Source organism: Atractosteus spatula, chromosome 5 (genome assembly GCF_055471065.1).
Source record: "Atractosteus spatula isolate fAtrSpa1 chromosome 5, fAtrSpa1.hap1, whole genome shotgun sequence".
Classification (NCBI taxonomy): Eukaryota; Metazoa; Chordata; class Actinopteri; order Semionotiformes; family Lepisosteidae; genus Atractosteus; species Atractosteus spatula.
The window spans coordinates 15,970,687-15,991,650 of record NC_142710.1 but is presented as its reverse complement, the minus strand read 5'-3'; the positions used below and the strand labels follow the sequence as shown (position 1 = coordinate 15,991,650).

Sequence of the window (20,964 nt, the reverse complement as noted above, 5' to 3'; positions counted from 1 at the left end):
CAGTCTCTGCAGCATTTAACGCCTTTACTCTATATCAATTAGCGAATGGCCTTCCTCATCCAACACAACATGCATTTTGGGGAATTGCATTCAACAGCCATTTTCGAGTCATTACCTTTCTGCAGAAACTTTTTTTTTTAAAATAAGGAAATCACAGACCTGTGTTTTAACATAACTACATTTAGAAATTGATATTAATGCATGGGTACGTGCACTAATGCTTCAAATATTTCTTAGTTTGTCCTGGTCATGATTCTTTATGCGTTACTAATTTTTTTAAACACTAAATGAGTTGATGTTAAAAAGTTTGAATCGTTTTTTTCCGCTATTGTTCCAAGCAAGCAGCTACAAGTAAATTTTAATTCATTAGTTTCCTTGCAGTCGTTGTCTCCTTTAGCTCCACCAATGATCTTCCTTAGAATAGGGTGATTCTGATGGTCAGTCCAGTCCCTTGAGTGTTATCCTCTGAGTAGTGTACTTCAGTCTGTTGTGCCATGATGTTAAGCAAGCTGTCATTCAGGAGAATGTCTTATTTTGTCATTTAAGATTTTCTATGATGCAAAGGTGTTTAATCTCTTCAATTTAAACCTACATCAAACTGGGATCAACATCTGGCTTTATAGCAGATATCAAACATTTCTGGATAAACATCAGACCCCAGCTTCAGAAAAAAAATCACTTATTATACCATGAGTGAATAATAGTGAAGAAACCTACAAGTTGTCTCACTACTTTTTAATATACTGAATTCTACTGCGATTTGTGTATTTTCTTATAGTGGTGGCTTATACTCATCAATACCCTGTTTGGGAATTATTACACATTCATCTTATGAAATGATCTTCGTAAGTAAAAATAAACCTTTGCAAATTAGGTATATTTAAGATTCTTTTAGCCAAATTGCTTTAGTTTTTCACCATAGGCATTCGTGTTAAAGCTTATTTCTCTGTAAGAGTGAGTATTTTGAAGAATGTTAGTAAAAGGACATTCCAGTCATGAGAAGCAGGTTATAATAATTGACCTTGCATTTCATCGTTCCCATTCAATGCTCTGCTGGACACGCTGCAGGACCCTCCCCTGTCCGGTGCCCCAGCTCTTTAACTTCCTTTCAGCAGTGTAGGAAATCTGTGGTAACGGGATATCTAAGGCAAGGGGGAAAGCAGGTTGTTTGGAAAAATCAACAGAAAACATCAGCCTGCCGGTCAAAACCTTTACTTGGTCCGAGTAAGAATAAACAGCAAAGTGGAAAAACGCAACTTTGTCATATTGGGAAAACATCCTACTTAATTGTCCTGAGACCTCTGCATACACACATCCTGCTGGTAAACGGAAAAGTGTTGAAAAGAGTCATTCTTTCACGTTTCACACTAACATTGCCACTAGAGCAGTGCCTGGACATGGGGATCTCTGTGAAGCCTGGTGAAAAGAGAAAGGACTGGGCTTTGCCATCAAGACTTGCAATGGGACTGGATTGCAATGAAAGACAGCAGAGTCTTTACCAGCGTTAAAGCATTGTGTTCATTGTGATAAGGAAGTCCTCAGTACAGCCTGGAACGCTTTGAACTTGAAGTTCAATAGTGTGGGCTATAAAATACAGGCAATACTGTACGAACGTTTGTGATGCAGTTATTAAGTAACAGAAATAGCTGAAAAAAAAATATTAAAACAAGAACCATCCTACACATGGCTCATTATACCTACTGCCGTTTCAATGCCATACAATAAGAAGACCAATCTATTTGAAAAAAGGTTTTTTATTTATTGCAGCAGCCTTATCACAGAGTTTTAAAGCAACAACATGTAGGTATTAAATGGTTTAGTACCTTTTGACAATGCAGTATAACCTTGGGTTATGCTATCTGTACTTCAAAGAGCTGCTTTGTCTATTTCATCTGCTTTGTCTATTGAAGATAATGTCAAATATACAGAAGACACTGAAAAGATGTTAAATTGCAGGCAATGTAATGTTATTGGTATTGAAAACAAAAACAGAACCAATTAAAAATACGTACACTACCAAGGCAACCAACAGATGATGTACTAATTTTTCTGGTTTTGTTCTGTTCATGTGTTTGGACAAAATGACACTATAAAAAATGCAAGAAAAACCAAAGGTAGTGTAGAGTCGTATTGCTCAAAAACATTTTCATTCCTACATGTACTAACAAGGGAACACTGTAGCAGTCAGCATTTGCTAATTTCCCTATGTCTACAGGTCTACTGAATACTGCACAGAAAAAAAACTGTAAACATTGAAACAAAAACATCTCCCCAAAGTGCAGTTGAGTCAATTACACAAAAGTAGTTAATACTTCAAAACGGAAAAGAACTTTGCATTATGTAGTTATTTCAATGTAGTTCTACCATAGCTTAGCTAGTGCTCTTTATTAAAACATTACTTATAGTACCACTGGAGGCCCTTTCCCTTAAATACATGACACCAGAGTTTAGAGAATGAGAATCACACCCCAATATCTTTAATGGCAACTAGAGCACTGAGTCAATTTTGATGTTAAACAAGTGAATCAATCTGAAGTTATTCACAGCTGGGCAACCTGGGTACAAAAAGACTATAGTGCACTAAAGTCATCAAGCAACCTGCTGAGCAGCTGACTAAGTGGTCATTTGAAAGCACTCTACACAAGAACTGCACCTCACAAACTATCTACTCTGAGGGCAGCGCAGTGATGAACTGCTTAATATAATCACGTGCTTCACAAGGAGCACAGCGCTAGTGGAATAACTCATCTAAGTGCTGTCAAAATAAATGAACTTTTTATTATTAATAGAAAATAAAATCAATCAGCTAGAGAAAGGATGCTAAGCAGTAAAGTGTTTTGCATATTCGCATAAGAAAAGGCTTATGGTATAAGAGTGTGTCGTACTTACAGTAACTCCAGCTTAAAAAACAGAGGCTCAGCTGTGATAAAAAAGTACTGCATTATACCTAACCTTGCAGCATTTGTAATGTAGGTACGTAAAAAGAGGACATTGACATCCGGGAAACTTGGAAGGTTTTGATTATCAACTGTTCAATGTAAATGCATAAGTTTATAAAGCAATAATTCACACAAACATTTAAAGACGATGTTTTGCTATAGGTTGCTTTATGGGAAAGTGGAAATTAAATCTATGCAATGAAGGAAACTGGAAAAAATAATTTCTTTTTAGGAACTAGAAACAAAGCCACGAAAGCTATGAAAGAACAGATACACGTACTGTATGTAGCTGTCACTAAAGTTAAAATGAACCTTTTTTATAACTGTGGGAGGGGGGGGATGTATGTAACTGGGAATCTTTCAAAGCAAGGAAATCCAAAATTCTGCAATAAAATAGACAAAGATGACACATACAGAAAGTCTCAAAGACAGATCAAATGTAATGTAACCAAATATAAGAGGTGTTCCATTACAGAAGCTACAGTCGGCTCACATCATTGCCAGGTTCGAGTTAGCCATTCTCATGCTTTTCACTGTGGTGTCACTCCCATGCAGAGAGGTGATAATCACCAGCCCTCATGACAATTCCATCTTGGGGTTTTGGTTTGAGAATATGCAACAAAAACGACATTCGTACACAGATTTTCAACTGTTACATGATAAAACCTTCCCCAGTTCATTTCAGCATGAGCACCATAGAACTGTAACATCCCCTTGTCCATTGTGTGACAATACAGAGCTGAATATCAATTCCATCACCCAGTAATAAAGGTTGTGAAATATGTACTGGATACAAATTAAGAGGAAATATTAAATCTGACAGTTTAAATGCAATGCACTTTTATAGTTTTGCTGTATTCTGTATTTATAAAACATTTGCAGTACAGGTGTCTATATGCAGACACATATGCAGGTCAATGAGGGACAGATGCCTATTACTTACCTGCATAACATTTTTTTTATTGAATTAAGATCAAAAAGAGCCACAGCTAAATCTTTACCTCTGCTAGAGGAGTGTTTTTTGCGTGTGCATAACCACTGTGCACTGCAGGAAGCACACTCCCAAAAGTTTATCCCTCAAGACAAAAGCATTCCATCTCATTTAGTGCATTACCGTAAACCATTATCACTTCCAGGAATTACTCTGAGTGTTATAACATTTTTGCATTTTTAAGCAAAATTTCAGTGATTTACAAAATTTAAATAAAAATATATATTTTTAAAAATACTCTATAAATTAAGACACAAACATGAACAGCATTATTAGAAAATAATGAAAGTCCTTGAAAGGCAGATAAAGTCATCTAATCTGAAGTGCACAGCTTTACTTGTAGGTTTCTTTCAAGTGACGTAAAAAAATTCTGACTTTCAGGATACCTCCATAAGCTTCTTCACAGCCAATTTAATTTAGCAGAACTACATACGTTTACATTTTTAAAGCCTTATCAGGGCTCAAACGTATAGGGAGCTCAGAGCCATCAAATTTGATCACAGCTCACTTTGTTCAAGTTCAAACGCCTGTGATGAAAAACCAGTGGGTATAACAGAACTGTGCAAAGTCCAGATTGGTTAAATAAAAGGTTGGATTGTTAGCATCAAGAAAATATTTCTATGAATACCACAGGTTTAATGGCAAATGGAATAATGTTTAAAGTGATGATTTCTGTTCCAGTCTTAGGAGAGGTTTTTAAACGAGGCCTCCTCTGATACCAGTCATCGCCTGACAGGATACAGTGTAAGTGAGCTGCAACAGGTCCACACAAGAAAGAGTATTTCAATACTCAAACCAAAGCTGTGCACTGCGGACACAATGATTAATAACTTCTTCAATGTCAACACCACCACCCTTTTAGTATAACCCAACTTATTCAATCATTTTACTCACTATATCTCAAGGAATGGTGCCACCTTTCTCTTTAACACGAGTTTAACTTGCTACCATTTTAGGAGCGGTACGTGTTGCCCAGGTACGCAATATCTAATATTCCATATGATTTTCAAAAATGTCCATAATAACCAAACTGCACACCGCGGTAAACAAATTTCGTTTTCTCACTTCAATTTGGGACAAAAAAGAAAAAGGAATTTTTCCTCAACAACAATATAGCTCTTCTGTAAAACATTTGACGTGTTATGGGGAGGAAAGTCGAGTTTCAAGCAGACGGGGAAGAGAGAGAAACAGTGCCCAGGTCTCGGTCTTCTTTCTCCGGTGCAGGCCGACAGTGGCCCTCCCGCAGTCACCTGGAGCGCAGGCCTCTCCGCCTAATAATAGCCGAAAGGGTGTCAACAGGATTTCAACAGGATGTTTTGTGCAAATCATCTATCCCCAAAATAGAACAATTCACCAGGTCACTCTGTAGCTCCTCCGCGAACGCCGTGTCGCGGGCAGACTCGTGCCTCACCTGGGGCCCTGCGAAACACACCTGCTCCGGGGCTCCGGACCCGGGCCCAGGGCTCTATCCTATCAGCCTCCTCATGAAGGTGGGCCTGGAGAAGGGCCAGCAGTACTCGTTGGGCACCGGCCCGTTGACGTTGCACTCGAAGAAGGAGAACATGGGGAACCAGATGCGGGCCCGGCGGCTCTGCTGGTAGGCCCGGGTGTTCGCCAGCGTGTGGTAGTAGAGGAACAGTCTCGTGGTGATGTAGAAGGCGATGAAGACGTCGATCGAGTAGTGCTCGTGGGCAGCCAGGATGAAGAATATGCCAAACAGGTTTAAAACCCAAGAAAGAGTGTGTATGAAATTCCAGGTTCTTGGAGTATCTAGGAGAATGAAAGGAGAAAATACATTTCAATGGTTCTTTCCCCTTCTCTGGTTCTTCATCCCAATGTCTGCCTCGCTTTGCGTTGTTTTTGTCTGTTACTGCAGAGTGTAATGCAGAACATGTTCATTTTATTTTTAAAGTTTTACTTTGAGGACTTGCGTAGTTTGTGGCAGAACCATAATACACTTTGCATATCCAGATCCTACTGTGACCACACTTCACTATGTCTCTGATTTTTCATGTACCGTTTTTGCTACATGAACAGTAGTATGTGGGGGGGGGGGGGGAAAAATCACCATCAAACTGTTTTTCCTGACATTCCTAACACTCCATGACGAAACTGAGGTGCTTTTGTCCCAGGAATTTGAATTTTGTGCAATAATGACAAAGACCACCTGATGGCAGCAGAGGCGTAGCAAGACATTCAAGAAACACTGGAACAAGTGAAGGTTTATTCCATGTTGAAGGGAAGAAAAGAAAAACAATGTTTAGACTGTTGGGCTTCCACACCTGAAGAAGGTTCCACAGTCAAAACGTTTCTTTTCAGCATGGAATAAACCTTTACTTGTTCCTTTGCAGCCTACACATACTGACGCAGCTACCCACTTAAACTTACTCAAGAAACACTTCCTACTTCAAATCCGGCTATTACATTTAAGGATTTTTACCTTCTAAACACAACCAGTTAGTAATTGGAGTCACTGGTAAACTGAAACAACTCATCTCTGTGGCATAAGACTGGGGAAGTTCAGATGCATCTCATGTATTATTCACAGCTTTTTCAAGCCATACAGTAACTGCATGTAGAACAGAGGTATAAAATAAGATGATATTAAATGTATAAAAAGTGTTCTAATGTCATTCTAACCGGGGGATGGCAGAGCAACTGCTGTGTACTACTACAGTCAAACCACTGTTATTACACCTAGAACATTCTGTTCTGCACTTACATTCTGTCACAAAGAAGTTCAGCATTGTCAGAACGACTGTGTGCCCGCTGAACATATAATCGCCACACGTGTGCACCCCAGTCAGTGTCATCCCGAAGCCACTCCAAATGGCCACGGCTCGTCGCAATTTCGCCCAAATGTCCCCATAGATCTGGAAGAGGCAGAATTTGGGGGGAAATTAACTAGGAAAAAAGTTCTCACTAAACTGTGTACAATCACTGTACATATCATGGCCCATCTTATTCTGGGCTTCCAATATGTTTTAAAAAGTTTAGAAACAAGTCAACCCAGCAGATTTCTTCCCAGCAGAGGCACATCGTTACACAAAGGGGGGTGGGAGTATGGAACAAGCTCTCTTCTATGTTGTTAAAGAAATAATTGTACGATGAATGTGAATCAATTAGATACTACTTGCCAAATAAACTAGATTTGAAGCCACAGAAACAAGAGGAAGTCATCCTATACTCCAACAGCATCTTCTTTTAACGGATTCAAGTGAGAGTCAAATAAGACTGCGCATACAAAGATCTGGTGATAAAATAAACCTTAAGGTTTTACATTCTAGCTACAAGAAGGAAAGTGCAGCCTAGCGATTTTTAAAGAAATGTATATAAAGAGAAAATTAAGTGAAAAATGAAAATAATTTCTACCAGAGCTGGAGAAGGAATTCTGATATACTGACATTTGTTACACACTGGAGCTTGGCTGTAGGACTCGGCAACTGGAACTTTAAATAGGCTACATTTTCCATTCAGCCCCATCATTTAACTGCCCAAACACTACATCTTAAAATGTTGCAGCACTTCGCAGATGCTCTCACTAACTGTGGAAGCCCTTTTAGTGGAATGACGACTGAAAATCGATTAAAAGTTATACAGGCAGCTTGCCGCGGCACTGGGGCAAAATCTTCAGTCTCTAGCTGCACGCCTCTCCGAATGCGCAGGACGCTGAATCTTAAAAAAAAATTGCAAAACACTGCAAGATTTGTTTTTCCCCATGAAGGCTAAAAAAAAGTAAAAGGCTTCTCCGTATGGCTTATGGGGCTGTTAAAAAAGGATAACGAAGTGGCTCAGTATAAGTGTTCGCCTGAGCACTGGCTGACCACGGGTTCGGGCCTGCGTCACATCACAGCTGACTGTGACTGAGATTCCCCCCAAGAGCAGAGTACAGCCGTCTAAGCACCGCAGAGGGTGGATTGGGGTTAACCAGCCAGGGCTCTGGGCTCTGAGCGATTGAGATTTGTCAAAAAGGAAATCCTCTTTAGAGCATTACATAATCAAAATGTTATATTTGATACCAAAAGTAACTGCAGCACTCAGTTTCAGAGCTGCCAACTTGCCTTTCCTGAGCACTGCAAGTGCTGTCCGGGCACAGAGAGGGAGGTGACGAACATTGTGACGCAGCGCAGCATGAACACCGTTCCCATGAGACTGCACAGCCGACGCAAGAGAATTGACCTGCAAGGACATTCCAATGGGCAGAAGGCTAAGAGGCCAAGAAGTTCACAGACTAAACGATCCTAAACTGGTCAAGCAGCATGTCCTAGCGCAAGTTAGTTCTGAAAACGAACAGCCCAGTGAACTTTTCAAAGAACTAACCTGGGGACGAAAACAATGGCACAATGACTATGACACCACTGACTACAATGGAAACAAAACGTTTTGCATTTGAACAATTACTGATGTGAACAAGGCAAGAAAACATCTATTTACTTGAGCTGCAGGGAGCCATTACAGTCCGAAGTGGATTAGTAGCCAGGAGCACATCGCTGTCCCTCACTGTGTACAAAACCGTACAATGTACTACACATGCACCCCCCCCCCCACAGAGCTTCTCTTAGCTCGTGTCACAGTACCTGTGTTTGTGAAGAAGCAGCACCAGCAACCAAATATTGCACAGAACCACACCGCAGGCTTCAGCCATGGCAAAGGCCCAAGGTATTCTGGGTACACTGCAACAAAAAGACAAAACCAGAGTTAACCACCGCTAGGCTACACAGGGTGTTCCAGGACATGTCTTAATTCATCTGTGGCAGAGGGATATCATATTTTATCACTTTTTGCATGTGTGTCGGGGGATTATAACAGCTTCATTCCTCTGTTGTTTTGTTTTTTTTGTTACCATCTTTGCGCCTGTGCTCACACGTCCCAGTTTCCAGGAAGCTCTGAAAGCAGGCGGGGCAGCTTGACTTCGCGATCACACCGCAAGCAGCGCAAAGAGGAAACAAACATCGACCGCATCAGGATTGTAGCTTCAGGACAAGACAAACCTTCAGGGCATTTCCAGAGCAGCGCTGCTGATCTTCCCAGTGTACAGAGTAACCTATTCCACTGGCAGGGCAAGCTTAATAACCATCATTTCCTATACTCGGTGAACACCTGCAAAGTCTGCTCAGACTCATGTCATCAAAAGTAAAACAAGGAGACTGGGCAGACTTAAGACTGAAGGAATTTTAAAATGAGTACTGGGCACATTACTCAATGTGGGAATTGTTTTGTTTTTATTCGTTAAGAAACAAAGAGAAATCTGAATGGAAAAGAGCATCCCTACCAGAATACACCTTTACACCTTACACCTTTCTTACACCTCTCTCTCCTAGGGCATGATGGGCACAACTTCCCTAAGGAGAGAACCCTTCCAATTCATTCACCGTGAAGCAGCAGGCAGTTCGTCCACATGGGACACAAGGACCTTTGCACTTCTACTCTGGATAAGAAGGCATCGGGATAAGATAAAGATTGTAGCCTCTAACATCATGACTTTTTCAAGAAATAAGTCCCCGAGCAACAGATTGGCGGAGTGGTCATCACGTGCGATTATCAAGGCCTGTATTGTGGCCTCCGCTTGCCAGAACAGGCTCAGACACACCCACAACCCTGAACTGGATGTAGAGATTTAAAAAAGGATGGGTGGAAGAAGTTCTTAATGTCAGAGTTCATACAAAAGGTAAATGAATACTTAAAAACCCTAGTATTTATGACTTTCTCAAGTATTCCAACAGCCTTGGCCAAGGACTACACCCTACCAAACCTTCGTGAACTTCTGCAGCATACGTTTACTGGAAGAAACTAGGCGTTCCGTTTAGACTCCAGTTTTAGAAACATAACCACTGTATGCACCCTATATCGCCTAACATCAGCCATGTGTCACGACTGGCAGCCAGACTTTTAAAAGCTTGGCCTTCACAGACATCCTTGCCGTCAGCTGTTTTGTCTCTCACTGTTTCTGTCCAGGCTTTTGTTTTTAACAGTGTCAAATCAGGTTCATATCATCAGTGTGAGCAGCCTATACGCCTCACTTCACTTTAAAATACTCAGGCAGGTTAAATAAGAGGCTACTTTACAATCCAGCACACTGGCAGCTTAAAGAGTCCTCTGTTTTTACACTGTATTGCCGGCATATGCGTTAAACCATGAATGCTTGGGAACTTTATGAATACGTTATAATGCATAACATAATGCTAATTATGTTCATACATTTCCATGTGCAAAGCTCCTCCCGAAATCTGATTGTGTCTTGGTACGTATCAATTCACACAGTGCCCTGTCCAGAGTGTAGAGTACTGGAAGAGCAACATGAAAAACTGTACCCATCCCACATTTGCAGTTCTCAAACTCTTTCACTCTGGTTAAAAATGCGTTACTTGCCTCGTGCTTAGAAATTCCTACAAAGGTGTCAGCCAACCTTCAGCACTAGTTCAATCAAAGAGCAATTGTCATAAGAACTTTTGGATTGTAGGAATATGGAACACATTACACAGCCAAGTATCTGAAGCTGATAAAACAACACAAAAAAAGGACACCTTTTACAGAAATGGTGGCAGGAGTCTGGAAGGAGCTGTACAGGCACGTATTTAAAGCCAATACCCTTGCTTTTTACAAGAAGCAGCTGGAGGAGATCCTTGGATCCATTAGCTACGACCTATCTCACAGGTCAGGTGGGCCAAAAGGTTACAAACCACAGGCCATTCTTCTGTCCTCTGAAAACCCCTGCAGGGCTTCAGGCTGCAGAACCCGGGACCCGGGAGGAACACCCACCTGTCCAGGAAAATGTCGGGCAGCGGCGGGTAGGTGCGCATGTCGGGCACCCGCTCGTGCACGATCACCATGACGAAGGACGTGAACCCGAACACAAAGATGACGTACACGCAGCTCAGGATGGTCTTCCAGTACTCCGGGTCCAGCCGGCGCGGGTGCTGCTTGTACTTCCCGTTGGCGTACTGCTGGTAGGGCTCTCCGCCCAGGCTGGAGAGGGCGCCATCGCAGTCCCGCGCCGGGTCCCCGTTGCACAGCCAGTCGGCGGCCTGCAGGGGGGGCGCCCCGGCGGCCACGGGCCAGCCGTCGCATGTGTACCCCAGCTCCTCCAGGACGTCGCTGTTCTGCTTCTGCAGCTTGCGGACGGAAACCATCAGCCGCTTTATGTCCCCCAGCACCTTCAGCTCCAGGGGCGGGGAGCGCAGGTCGTACTCGGTCAGCGACAGCAGCGAGGTGCCGTCCAGCCGGTGCCTGCTGCACAGGAGGTCCACGTAGTCGCTGAAGCCCTCCTCCCTCAGCCACCGGGCCACATGCTTCGTCGTCCAGCGCCGCACGGTCAGCTGGCCTCCTGCCATCTCTGCCTGCCCTGGCTGGAACAGAGGAACACGGGAGGTTACTAGCAGCAGCAGCGCTCCCTGGACAGCCGCCTCAGCTCCAGAGGTCGGGGAGCACAGAGCGCACTCGGCCAGAGTCAGCGCCAAGCCTCAGAAGAAACTTAGCCCTCTCCTGCAACAGGAGAGGAACAAAGGCCAGTCTTTCTGAAAACAAACAGATACGTTAATAGACAGAGATGACAGAGGTCAATTCATTTTGCATAGACGTTCGGCATCAGCAGACTTGATAAAGAGGAGGAAAGTCATAGGCTTTCAGGCTGCGTGGTTACCATGAGGAAGCAGTATAAACGGTACATGCGTGATGCATGCCTTTCATGAAGGTCCTTTCACTTGGCTTGTGGAACTGTGAGCTTTGGCAGGAACAGGACCTGGACAAACGTGATTGTTGACTGGTCTCTGAGCCCTTGATGGCACATGTCATCCCAGTTCAATCTGCAGGTGTTCAATGGGCCTCAAGTCTGAGGAGTAGGGTGTTTATGGAATTAACCGTCATGATTTCATCTTGCAACACGCTGTTGTTACACAAGCAGCAGGTTGTCCTGCTGGACTGCCGTCACATCAGGGTGAGCCCACAAGTGGGGTCCCAGGACATGATCGGTGCAGCCTCATGCAGCCCGGCTGTCATCAACTTCTACAAGAGGAGGCCGAGAGATTGGATATTCCTGATCACACCAGCACACCTAGACCTCCCCATCAACTAATCTGTTGTACAGCAATCAGCATGAAGTTCTGTGCGTCTGTCACACTCACTGAGGCCCATCTGGCTGTTCTACAGAAAACTACACTTGTTATTGGAGAATCTGGCTCCACTGCCGACAGGTTCTTCCAGGTAACTTAGTCTAGCCTGCAACACGCTGATGGCTGAAGACCATCTCCTCTTGATAAGAGTGAAACTTTATTTCCTTTCTCGATTTTCACCAGGAGATTAAGCCACCTCATCACCTGAGCCCAATCCACTCTCTCACTAATGAAGTGCTCATACAACAAAGGCACTCAAGAGTATCAGTCAGTCATGAATGATCAATTACTCTAAATGGTGCCAAAAACATTTAATCAATAGCCAAAACCCTTAGCCTTTATTTTCTAAAATATTAAACCGGTGACGGGTTTCTTTTGATATTCAGCAGTTTCAGTCAAGTTCTCTGGCATGTCTTCCTGTCTTAAACTTCCCGAGAGTGGCTTCTGAATACTGGCATTTCATCACTTTATTCATCAGTGTAACCGACGATGGCTAAGTGCTTCCTTCTTGAATTTCTAATAATGGTAATACGCCATTATGTCACAATATCCTCAAAGCCTCCATACTGTACAGATCTATTGACTGTGCCAACTTTAACAGGCACGCTCAGAAAAACTGGTTCCAGAACCCTAAACTCTTCCTCTCTTAAAAAAAAAATGTTTTCAAGACTGGGTATTTTATCTGCAATTCATGCCCTTTAGTCAGATTTTTAACAAGTCATATCAGTTAACCTTTTTTTTAAAAGCTGAAAACATCCTTACTGAACACAAAATGAATATGCTGTGTCTAATGTAGAACGATGATCTAAGTTCATGTGACTTTTTTCCCCCATTATTGCTGTGGTCAGGATCTTAGGCGTTAGCAATCTAGACCAAAAGCCACAGCAGCATTTATTTTGGAACAGAGATTATGATGTAGAGATTTGTGGGCAGGGACAGACCATTACATCACAGATAATAGTGCTTAGGGCCAGGATAGTCTTGGTTTTCATACAAGTCAAAAAAAAAATCAAAATTTCTAATGTTATATCATGCTGACTCACTGCACAAGAGTGTTTCAAAATCTGTTCTAAATGCTTACAAAATTAATTTCTTTTGATCTCCACTTTTAAAAACAGCACTGGCACAGACCATTTCCCACTCATAGCCTCTACTGCCGAGTCTTAAATTAAATACTCAGAGTGTGGATGCAGGTCCCGAGACTTCTACTGCCCTTGAAACGTACAGAAGTCAGAAAGACCCAGCAGCTTTTAGGGTTGAATACTCCAATGCCTGGAGATTAATGAAGACAGAGAGTGAAGAGTTGGTGAGAAAACCTAGCACTGTGTGAGAGCAGAGCCAAGTGAAGAGCAGCCCAGGAAGAAGAGGACCCCACAGTCTCTCTCAAGTGGGGAACGCCATGGAAGAGCTACGATCCCGGAGGGGGTATGGAAGAACAGGATAGCCCAATTGAAAGGTGAAAAATTAAGATGACACCCTGACAGTGGCAGGATTGCGTTTGTAATGTTCGCTGCTCACGGAAATTGCAGCACAAGTTTCAAAGGAAGAAGCCAAAGGCAGGGAGAAATAAGTAGCTGAGCAGGCAGCGGTAAACATGTAAACACACAAAACACAATTCAGGGTCACAGCCCGAGAACACAGTGTTCATAGCCAGGCAAAAGACAAGGGACAGTACAGAGAAATGCAGTTGAAAGCAGTAATCTGAATATGTAATAGGGTTCAAAGCAAACCCAGGAGACAAAGTCAAGCCAAACCAGGGATGAGGATCCAAAGGCAAAGCGCCAGACAAGGAAGAAGAGAGACAGAGAATTAAGAGGCTCCTAGTAAACACTACAACAAAGCACAGAGCACTGCTGGAGCAAACTTGGAACAGCCTGCTTCACCTGCGATGGGAGTGGTCAAGAACTGCCCACAGGTGAAACAGGTTTCCTGTCAGCCTATGTATCCATGACAACAGGCACCGATTGACAGATGAGTGAGCTGTGGCTCACTGCCATGGAAACAATAGCTTCCTTAGCAGTGTTCCAGCAGGGATGAGCATGACAGTGATGGCATGTGCTACAGCGCCCAGACTTATCACAGGTGGGCTTTACACCACTGCGGACAACCCAACAGCAGCTCATACCATCCAACAGTGTTCAGCTGATTTAATATATGACAAGTGCAGCAGCTACTCAAAACACAGTCCCTTGAGCAAATGGTCAACACATCCATAACACCTATCCACAGCACAATATACAATATACGGAGGGTAATTCTACAGGTTTAACTGACAAAAGTAACCAAACAGAAAATATGATGCGAGAATAATATGCTGCACGCAAATGAAAACTTAAATTTCCTCCATTTCTGACTCAATCTGACTTTTTTCCCCAAAATCTTAATATTTTACAAAAATAAAAATGATATTTGAGCCTCACGTCAAATAAGATTCTACTAGCAGTATTTTCCCTAACTGGACAACTAACACATTAACAGTTTTTAGAAACAAAACTTACTGCCTGTCAAATCAATGCAACATCCATTCATCAGTAAGTCTCCCACTCACTTTCCTTACAGCAGCATTACAGTGATTAAACTATTCCATTAAGGACTCTCCCATCAATGGGGCCATTTTAATTTTCTTACGGCTTGACAGCTCACCATGGCATCCTGTCTCCATTCCAAAGTTCTCAGCCTAATCTCGAGCAGAAGCTCGATAACCTTTTCTTCTCTAAAGGGGCAGTAACCCGTGCGAGGAAGAATTATGGCGCAAGTTGAAACTTCAGCAAAAACTGGGATTTCTTAAGACTACTTCCCTGTATCAGAGAGTGAACAGTGAACATTTACTCTGAAGGCATGGTTTTCTATAATACTAGATAGGTTCATTCCCACTGGTGATCCGTTCCAAGGTTAAGCAGCAACATTTGTTGTGAAAGACACTTTGGCCGTGTTTAAGAAAAGAATGCTGCCAATATATTAAGGTCACTAAAAAAAACTGACGCCGTGCCTCATAAACTAAGGCTTTTATTAACTATTAAGGTTTAAGCCTTAGTAAAGAGTCAGTCATTTCAAAATTTTCACATGTGCAAATGGGATAATCTGTAGGGTCAGTGCCAGAAACAGATCAAACTGCGTTTAACAAATCAAGACTTCTGAATATACAGTAGATGTTAGATATATACCGCACAACACATGCAAACACATTTATAGGTTTGGTCTGAGAGAAACTGAAATGTTGTCAGTGTGTATAAATTTAGTCGCACAGCAAAGCTGAAAAAAATGAATGAAGTGCAATGAAGGAAAAAAAATTTTCAACTGTTTAGTCACTCTCTCCGATACCAGAGTCTAGGCGTTGGCAAAAGTATTCAAACCCATTTCTAACCGCTTTCTCATTTTAGAGCAAATACACGTGTATTTGATTAGAGGCGGGTGTCAAGGGTGTAACCTCAGGCATGCTGCAGAAATGCAAGTGGAGCTGAAATATCCAACTTCACTGCTCCTGGGAAATGAAATACACATCAGAAATCCGAGGAAGAGAGTTAGAATGTCTTCATCACACCTCACTAACAGAGCACAAAGCTCCTTCATTATGAAACCAGCTGGGATTTGAAGACCAGTAACCAGGAAAAACAGCTAGAAGTTTATCTGATCGTAGTGTGAACAGAGAGACTCGCTCATTTTCACATCACGTGGCAGATGGGAGTCTGCTCCTGCTCGGTTACTCACCGAACGCACGAGTGCCACTGCCACACCCACAAGCCTGTGGATCCACTGCGTTGTGGCCAACCAAGTCCGCTCCACTAGGCAGGGGACGGCACTCCACACCCACAGGTGCTTCACAGGGAAGGAGTCCGAGCGAAGCTCTAGTTTAAGCCCTGGAACAGGCCAATGCCGTCTGTACTTACAAAGTTATTACAAAATGTTAAAGAGGACATCATTCCAGGCAGAAATTGCCTCTGGAGGTCCGTGACAGATGGGAGCACTCAGAGGTTAAACAAAACAAAGAAAGAGAAATATGGCGTAACACTAGCATGCCAATCACAGTGATCCATGCTCTCATTTCAAAGTGCTAATGGTACAGAAGATCCCAAATTGGATTTAATGTAAACATTAGGCCAGCTGGCAGGCCTGCAGGCTTAGCCCTGGTCACAGAAACAATACAATCAGGACAAAACAGAGCTCATATTCAGTCGCCAGACACAAACGAGGCACTGAGCTCAGACACCGGCACCACCGGGAACAGAAAGGAACAGCAGGTGGACTTCAGGAAGTTGCATTACCACAGTCCTACTAGTAATACTACAGTACAGTACTTTATGCTTTCTGTCACAATCATTTAATAATAGCCTCAGCCAAATTCAGTAGTAATTATGCCCAAGCACTTCTTGAGCAAAATTTCAAATTCATTTGGATGAGGTTATTATACAACTCGACTTTGATGCATAAACAAAGGAACTGGAGCGGTGCAGTGGCTCTGTGGCTAAGGATCTGCGCCTGTGGCAGGAAGGTTGCCGGTTCAAATCCTGCGGCCGGCAGAGGAATCCTACTCCGTTGGGCCCCTTAACCCCAACTGCTCCAGGGGCGCCGTATAAATGCCCTGCACTCTGACCCCAAGCTTCTCCCTCCCCATCTGTGTGCCTGTGTGTCTCATGGAGAGCAAGCTGGGGTATGTGAAAAGAAATTCCTAATGCAAGAAATTGTATATGGCCAATAAAGTGATCTTATCATTTCTCCTACACTAAATTAGTATACTGATCCATAGCACAGGTAAAAAGCAGGAGCTTCAGCAGGAAGAAACGCACTTCAACTACACGGCAAGCTGCTGACATGCTCCCACAGCACAGCAGAAAAGTACAGAGAACATAGTGGCCCGCAAACACCCCCACTGAAGATATGATCTTCAGCATCAGGAAAATCAGATTTCCAGCTAGTTGTGAGTCAAGAAGGGCTCCAAAGATATGTCATAAACCAACTAATAAAAAGATATAAAAGATATATTTCATAGACTAGTTAATAAATAGTTGGTTTTGGGAAAGCTTGTGGATTAAATGGATTAGGCTTCACATAACAGGCAATTACCGGCTCAGAAACTGTCATTTTTGTGTTAAAAAAAATCTCAGCAAAGCCCAAAAACAGCTTCATATTTTGACAGCTGAAAGTGCTGCTCCCTAATATCTACCATGACACAGCAGACAAAGAGCTACTGCCTATAAGATGGAAGCAAATAAAATACAGCCTCTATAATTATCACACTCTATCAGTACCTGCCTGACCAAACCGCAGCAGGACTCTTGAAAGAGCAAAAACAAAGGCACATTACAGCAGCAAGCAAATGGCATAGCACTGTAGTACCTTGCTGTCCTCTCTTCTACAGAGAGACGTAACTCGCTGGAAGCAGTAGAAGATACGATATGTACAGTATTGCCAAAGGAACTGGACAGTCACCAAGTATGCAGGGACTCATTTCTAACTATAGATTTGGTGTCTAGCAGGATGTTAGGTCTACATTTGCAGCAATCACAGCTCGGACCCTGTTGCTAACATGAGCCAAAAGCACTTTCGTTAGATAGGCCAGAGGTGCCCCATCCTCAACGAGGTACAGCTGAACTCTTAACAAGCTAAGCCAGCTGGTTACTGGCTTAACTGGACCAATTTAGCAGCATCTCCCAGCTCTTCATGTGCTGCTGCTAAACTCTGAAAACCTGCAGTGACACCGGCCGAGCAGGACCAGAACTAGACTCCTCTGTGATGGACTATTCCTCTCAAATTTGAGCTTTGGAGCTTTTAACCCTCAGATGTTGTCCCAAAACAACTCAGACCTGCTGTGCCACATCTGCACACATGTGAGAGCCGAGCAGAAATGCTACTCATACTCAGGCCTGTACTTGTCCCACGGAGCAGAACGTTAACAGTTAACTCCACTCCTCACAGCCCAAACACATGCCATGCTGACATGGAGAGAGAGAGACGTCTCCACACAGGACTAATTCCACACCAGGAGCCACCCACATCTGCAAACTGAGCACTGCCCACAAGGGTCAGCTCTGGGTCTGACTGACACAGATGAAGGCATGACTTCTAGCACCTGTATCTGAAACAAGGTCCACTAATGCACCAACTTACTAAAAGCCATGAGCCGCACTTAGCGCCGACATCTTTTACCTGTAGACATCTATGGAATTCCAGACCAGCAACATTACCTACCCTCTTGAAACAGTTAAGTAAAAAGAACACTTTCATAAATAACTTCACTTCAGGTACAAGTGCCAGAGGCACTGCAGGACCCTGTGTGAGAGGCTGAGCGATCAATGGCTGATTAGTGCTCTCTCTGTGATGCGCTACACAGGCCACTCAGCACAGGACTGGTGCCAGAGAAAGCCTTCCTCACCTTACAATGTGGGAGACGGGGCCTTATCAATACAGGGGATATCACTATCTTGAAACCTGCTTAGATTACTGCTTTTCAGTGCTCTTGATAAAGGTGCTGCATAACAGGAACGCAGCCTGTACAGATATCATCTCAGCCTGCAAAGTCAAAGTCCTCAAGGATCAAGCTACCTCTAATATTCCAGTTCAAACTAGCAAGAGTCTCCTAAAACAAAAGGCACCACAAACAATACCTAGTCTATCGACAAAAGGAGATTAAATAAGTAACATTTAGCCTACTTTAATGCTTGTGGTCTTGAACATTAAAGTTTTTCCTTTATTTTTCACATGTAGCTTGAAGCAAGTCTAACTCTTAATTATAAATATTATTGTAAAATAAAAATATATAATATAAAGAGACGTTTAATGTCTGCCGACTATGAAAGGGGTCTTGAAAACAGTCAGCCATGAGATAACACACGTAATCTCAGTTTTACATGGCTCTGTGCGAACTCGGATTAACTCGCAGATAGATCAGAGTGTATTTAATAGCTTGTCAAGAAGGTGAAAAAAAACGTTAAAATGTCCCCTTTAAGAAGCGAGAAATAAACGGATAACACGCCAATGAACTGTGCTCTGGGTCCCTGTACACTTGCACACACGAAAATACAAGAATCGCTTTTCGACAGAGCCCTAGTAGATAAAAAGTTTCTAATAGTACTGTCCCGGAATTAAAGGACTAGAACTTCGCTTTCTCATTAGGTGAATCGTGAGAGTGCGGGACGTTATTCACCTTCGTTCACGGCTCTCTTTTCCGTGGGCTAAGTGAACGAAAAACAGCAGCACTCATGAGATAATAAGCAGCCCTAGCCAAAACAAAAAATGATTTTAAAAAGTAATAACTGGATCGCAATTAAAATGACTGGGCTTTCCCCCAACGTCTAAATGAGCTTCAGCGAGAGCACCTGTACGGTAAGAAACACCGAGGTATTTAAACTGAGGAAGTGAACACGAAGACTGCTGTGACACTATCACTTTCCATGAAAGACTAGAGTCCAGCCCTCGTACAACACGGGATACCTTTCCACCGGGGAGGAGAGACTTTCCCCTCCGGGGAACCGATACAGCGCTGGGGCTCCCGCAAGCACCCCCACACACACACACTCCGGTGTGCGACGCTTGAAAGCTGTTGTAAAACGAGGGACCAGACCTCGTTTACTCTTTACACCCCGGGGAGGCGACCTGGACCCGCGGGGCCGAGGGTCCGAAGCCCCAGCGGGGCGGTGCTGTTGTCCCGCCGAGTCAGGTACCTCACTCGGACTGCCCCAGCAGCGAGCCCCGCTGTATGTACAGATCGTTGTTTTAAAGGAGAACTCGATATAAATTTGACTTACGTTTAAATGAGAAAAAAAGAATTAACGGAAACGCTAAAGGCCAACGGCATTCAAGCTCCTCTTCAAATACTAGGTTTTAACCAGGCAACGGACGACGGTTTAACCATTTATTAAAATAAAAGTATTGTACAAAACAAAGAGAGTTCCCAAATGGAGCATGCAGTCATATAACTGCACAGAGGAGCAGACCCATCTTCCAGTTTTGTTAGAAAAGCTTTTGTATGTGTACGAATTGCGCTCGGCAGCCACCTTTCACCAACAGCCCCCATCGAGACGCGAAACAAAACGAAGACCGTTTACGTACCGCGACACTCAAATAAACAGTGAAATAAAGCAACCGATTAAAAATCAGAGCTAGTAAGTGAGAGAGGCTGGAAGTGCACTAAGACAATTCGGGTGCCCACCCAAACCAAGCTCACTACCAGGAGGACAGGACTGAGTTACTCACCCGAAGCGTCTGCTCCCTCGACAACCGTAATCACAACTGATGAAGTAATCTTCTCACATGCTGCTGTGCGACCTGTTCCCGGAGCCCCTGACAGTCGGAGAGTTTCTCCAAATCATTGCTCTCTGACTGAACGAACATGCTCCGACTGCCCACCGTAAACAGGAACTGCGAAGTTATTTCACAGGAAGACGGCGCCGCCAAGGCCGCTCTGAGAGGGCGAAGACGCAGAGCCCTTAAAAAGGGCGACCTCTGTTGGTCACTGGGGCACAGGCGTGATGGTGGGAGAGGATTTTAATTGTATCTTAGAGCACACAGACAGGCAGACTAGATAAAATTGGATGCCAGCTCAATGGATCTCCAAAATTGAGTAAAAGACTTTAAACTCTCAGATGCTATAGATGCATCAATCCCAAAACAGCAGGATATACATGGTCAGGGAGGAACAGCAGCTCCAGAATTGACTATTGCTTTGTCTCGGAGAGTTAAATTTGTTGGGGTCACTCTTCAGCCTGTCTTCTCCTCGGATCATTAGGCTTTAGGGTGCAGAGTGGAACTCCAGGGCGGGACTGTCTTTGGTTTCAGGCCTCTGGCCTCCCACTACAAGGAGAAACTGACAGAGTGGCTGTCCTTGCGGTGCCTGTATGGGTCAGTAGGAGAGTGGTGGGAAGAGGTGAAGGTGAGGATAAGGGCCTTTTTCGTGGCTGAGGGGAGGAAGGCCACTGCCAGACGGAGAGGA

The 20,964-nt window shown here is 43.5% G+C and overlaps 1 protein-coding gene across 2 annotated transcripts; it reads right to left on the bottom strand.

Annotated features, from left to right (window-relative positions):
• Window positions 1-1,738: 1,738 nt before the first annotated feature.
• On the bottom strand, window positions 1,739-20,373 carry samd8b (sterile alpha motif domain containing 8b). Of its 2 annotated transcripts, XR_016091044.1 has the most exons (7): window positions 20,229-20,373; window positions 10,690-11,276; window positions 8,508-8,603; window positions 7,992-8,109; window positions 6,653-6,803; window positions 5,342-5,700; window positions 1,739-5,201 (listed from the first exon to the last, which is right to left on the bottom strand). XR_016091044.1 is itself a non-coding variant. In XM_088915653.1 (6 exons), the coding sequence occupies exons 2-6, from the start codon at window positions 11,259-11,261 to the stop codon at window positions 5,396-5,398; spliced, it is 1,242 nt and encodes a 413-aa protein (XP_088771779.1). In that variant the 5' UTR covers window positions 11,262-11,276; window positions 20,229-20,373; the 3' UTR covers window positions 1,739-5,395. The 2 variants fall into 2 exon arrangements, 1 of the variants encoding a protein (XP_088771779.1); XM_088915653.1 differs by having other exon boundaries at window positions 1,739-5,700.
• Window positions 20,374-20,964: the final 591 nt, after the last annotated feature.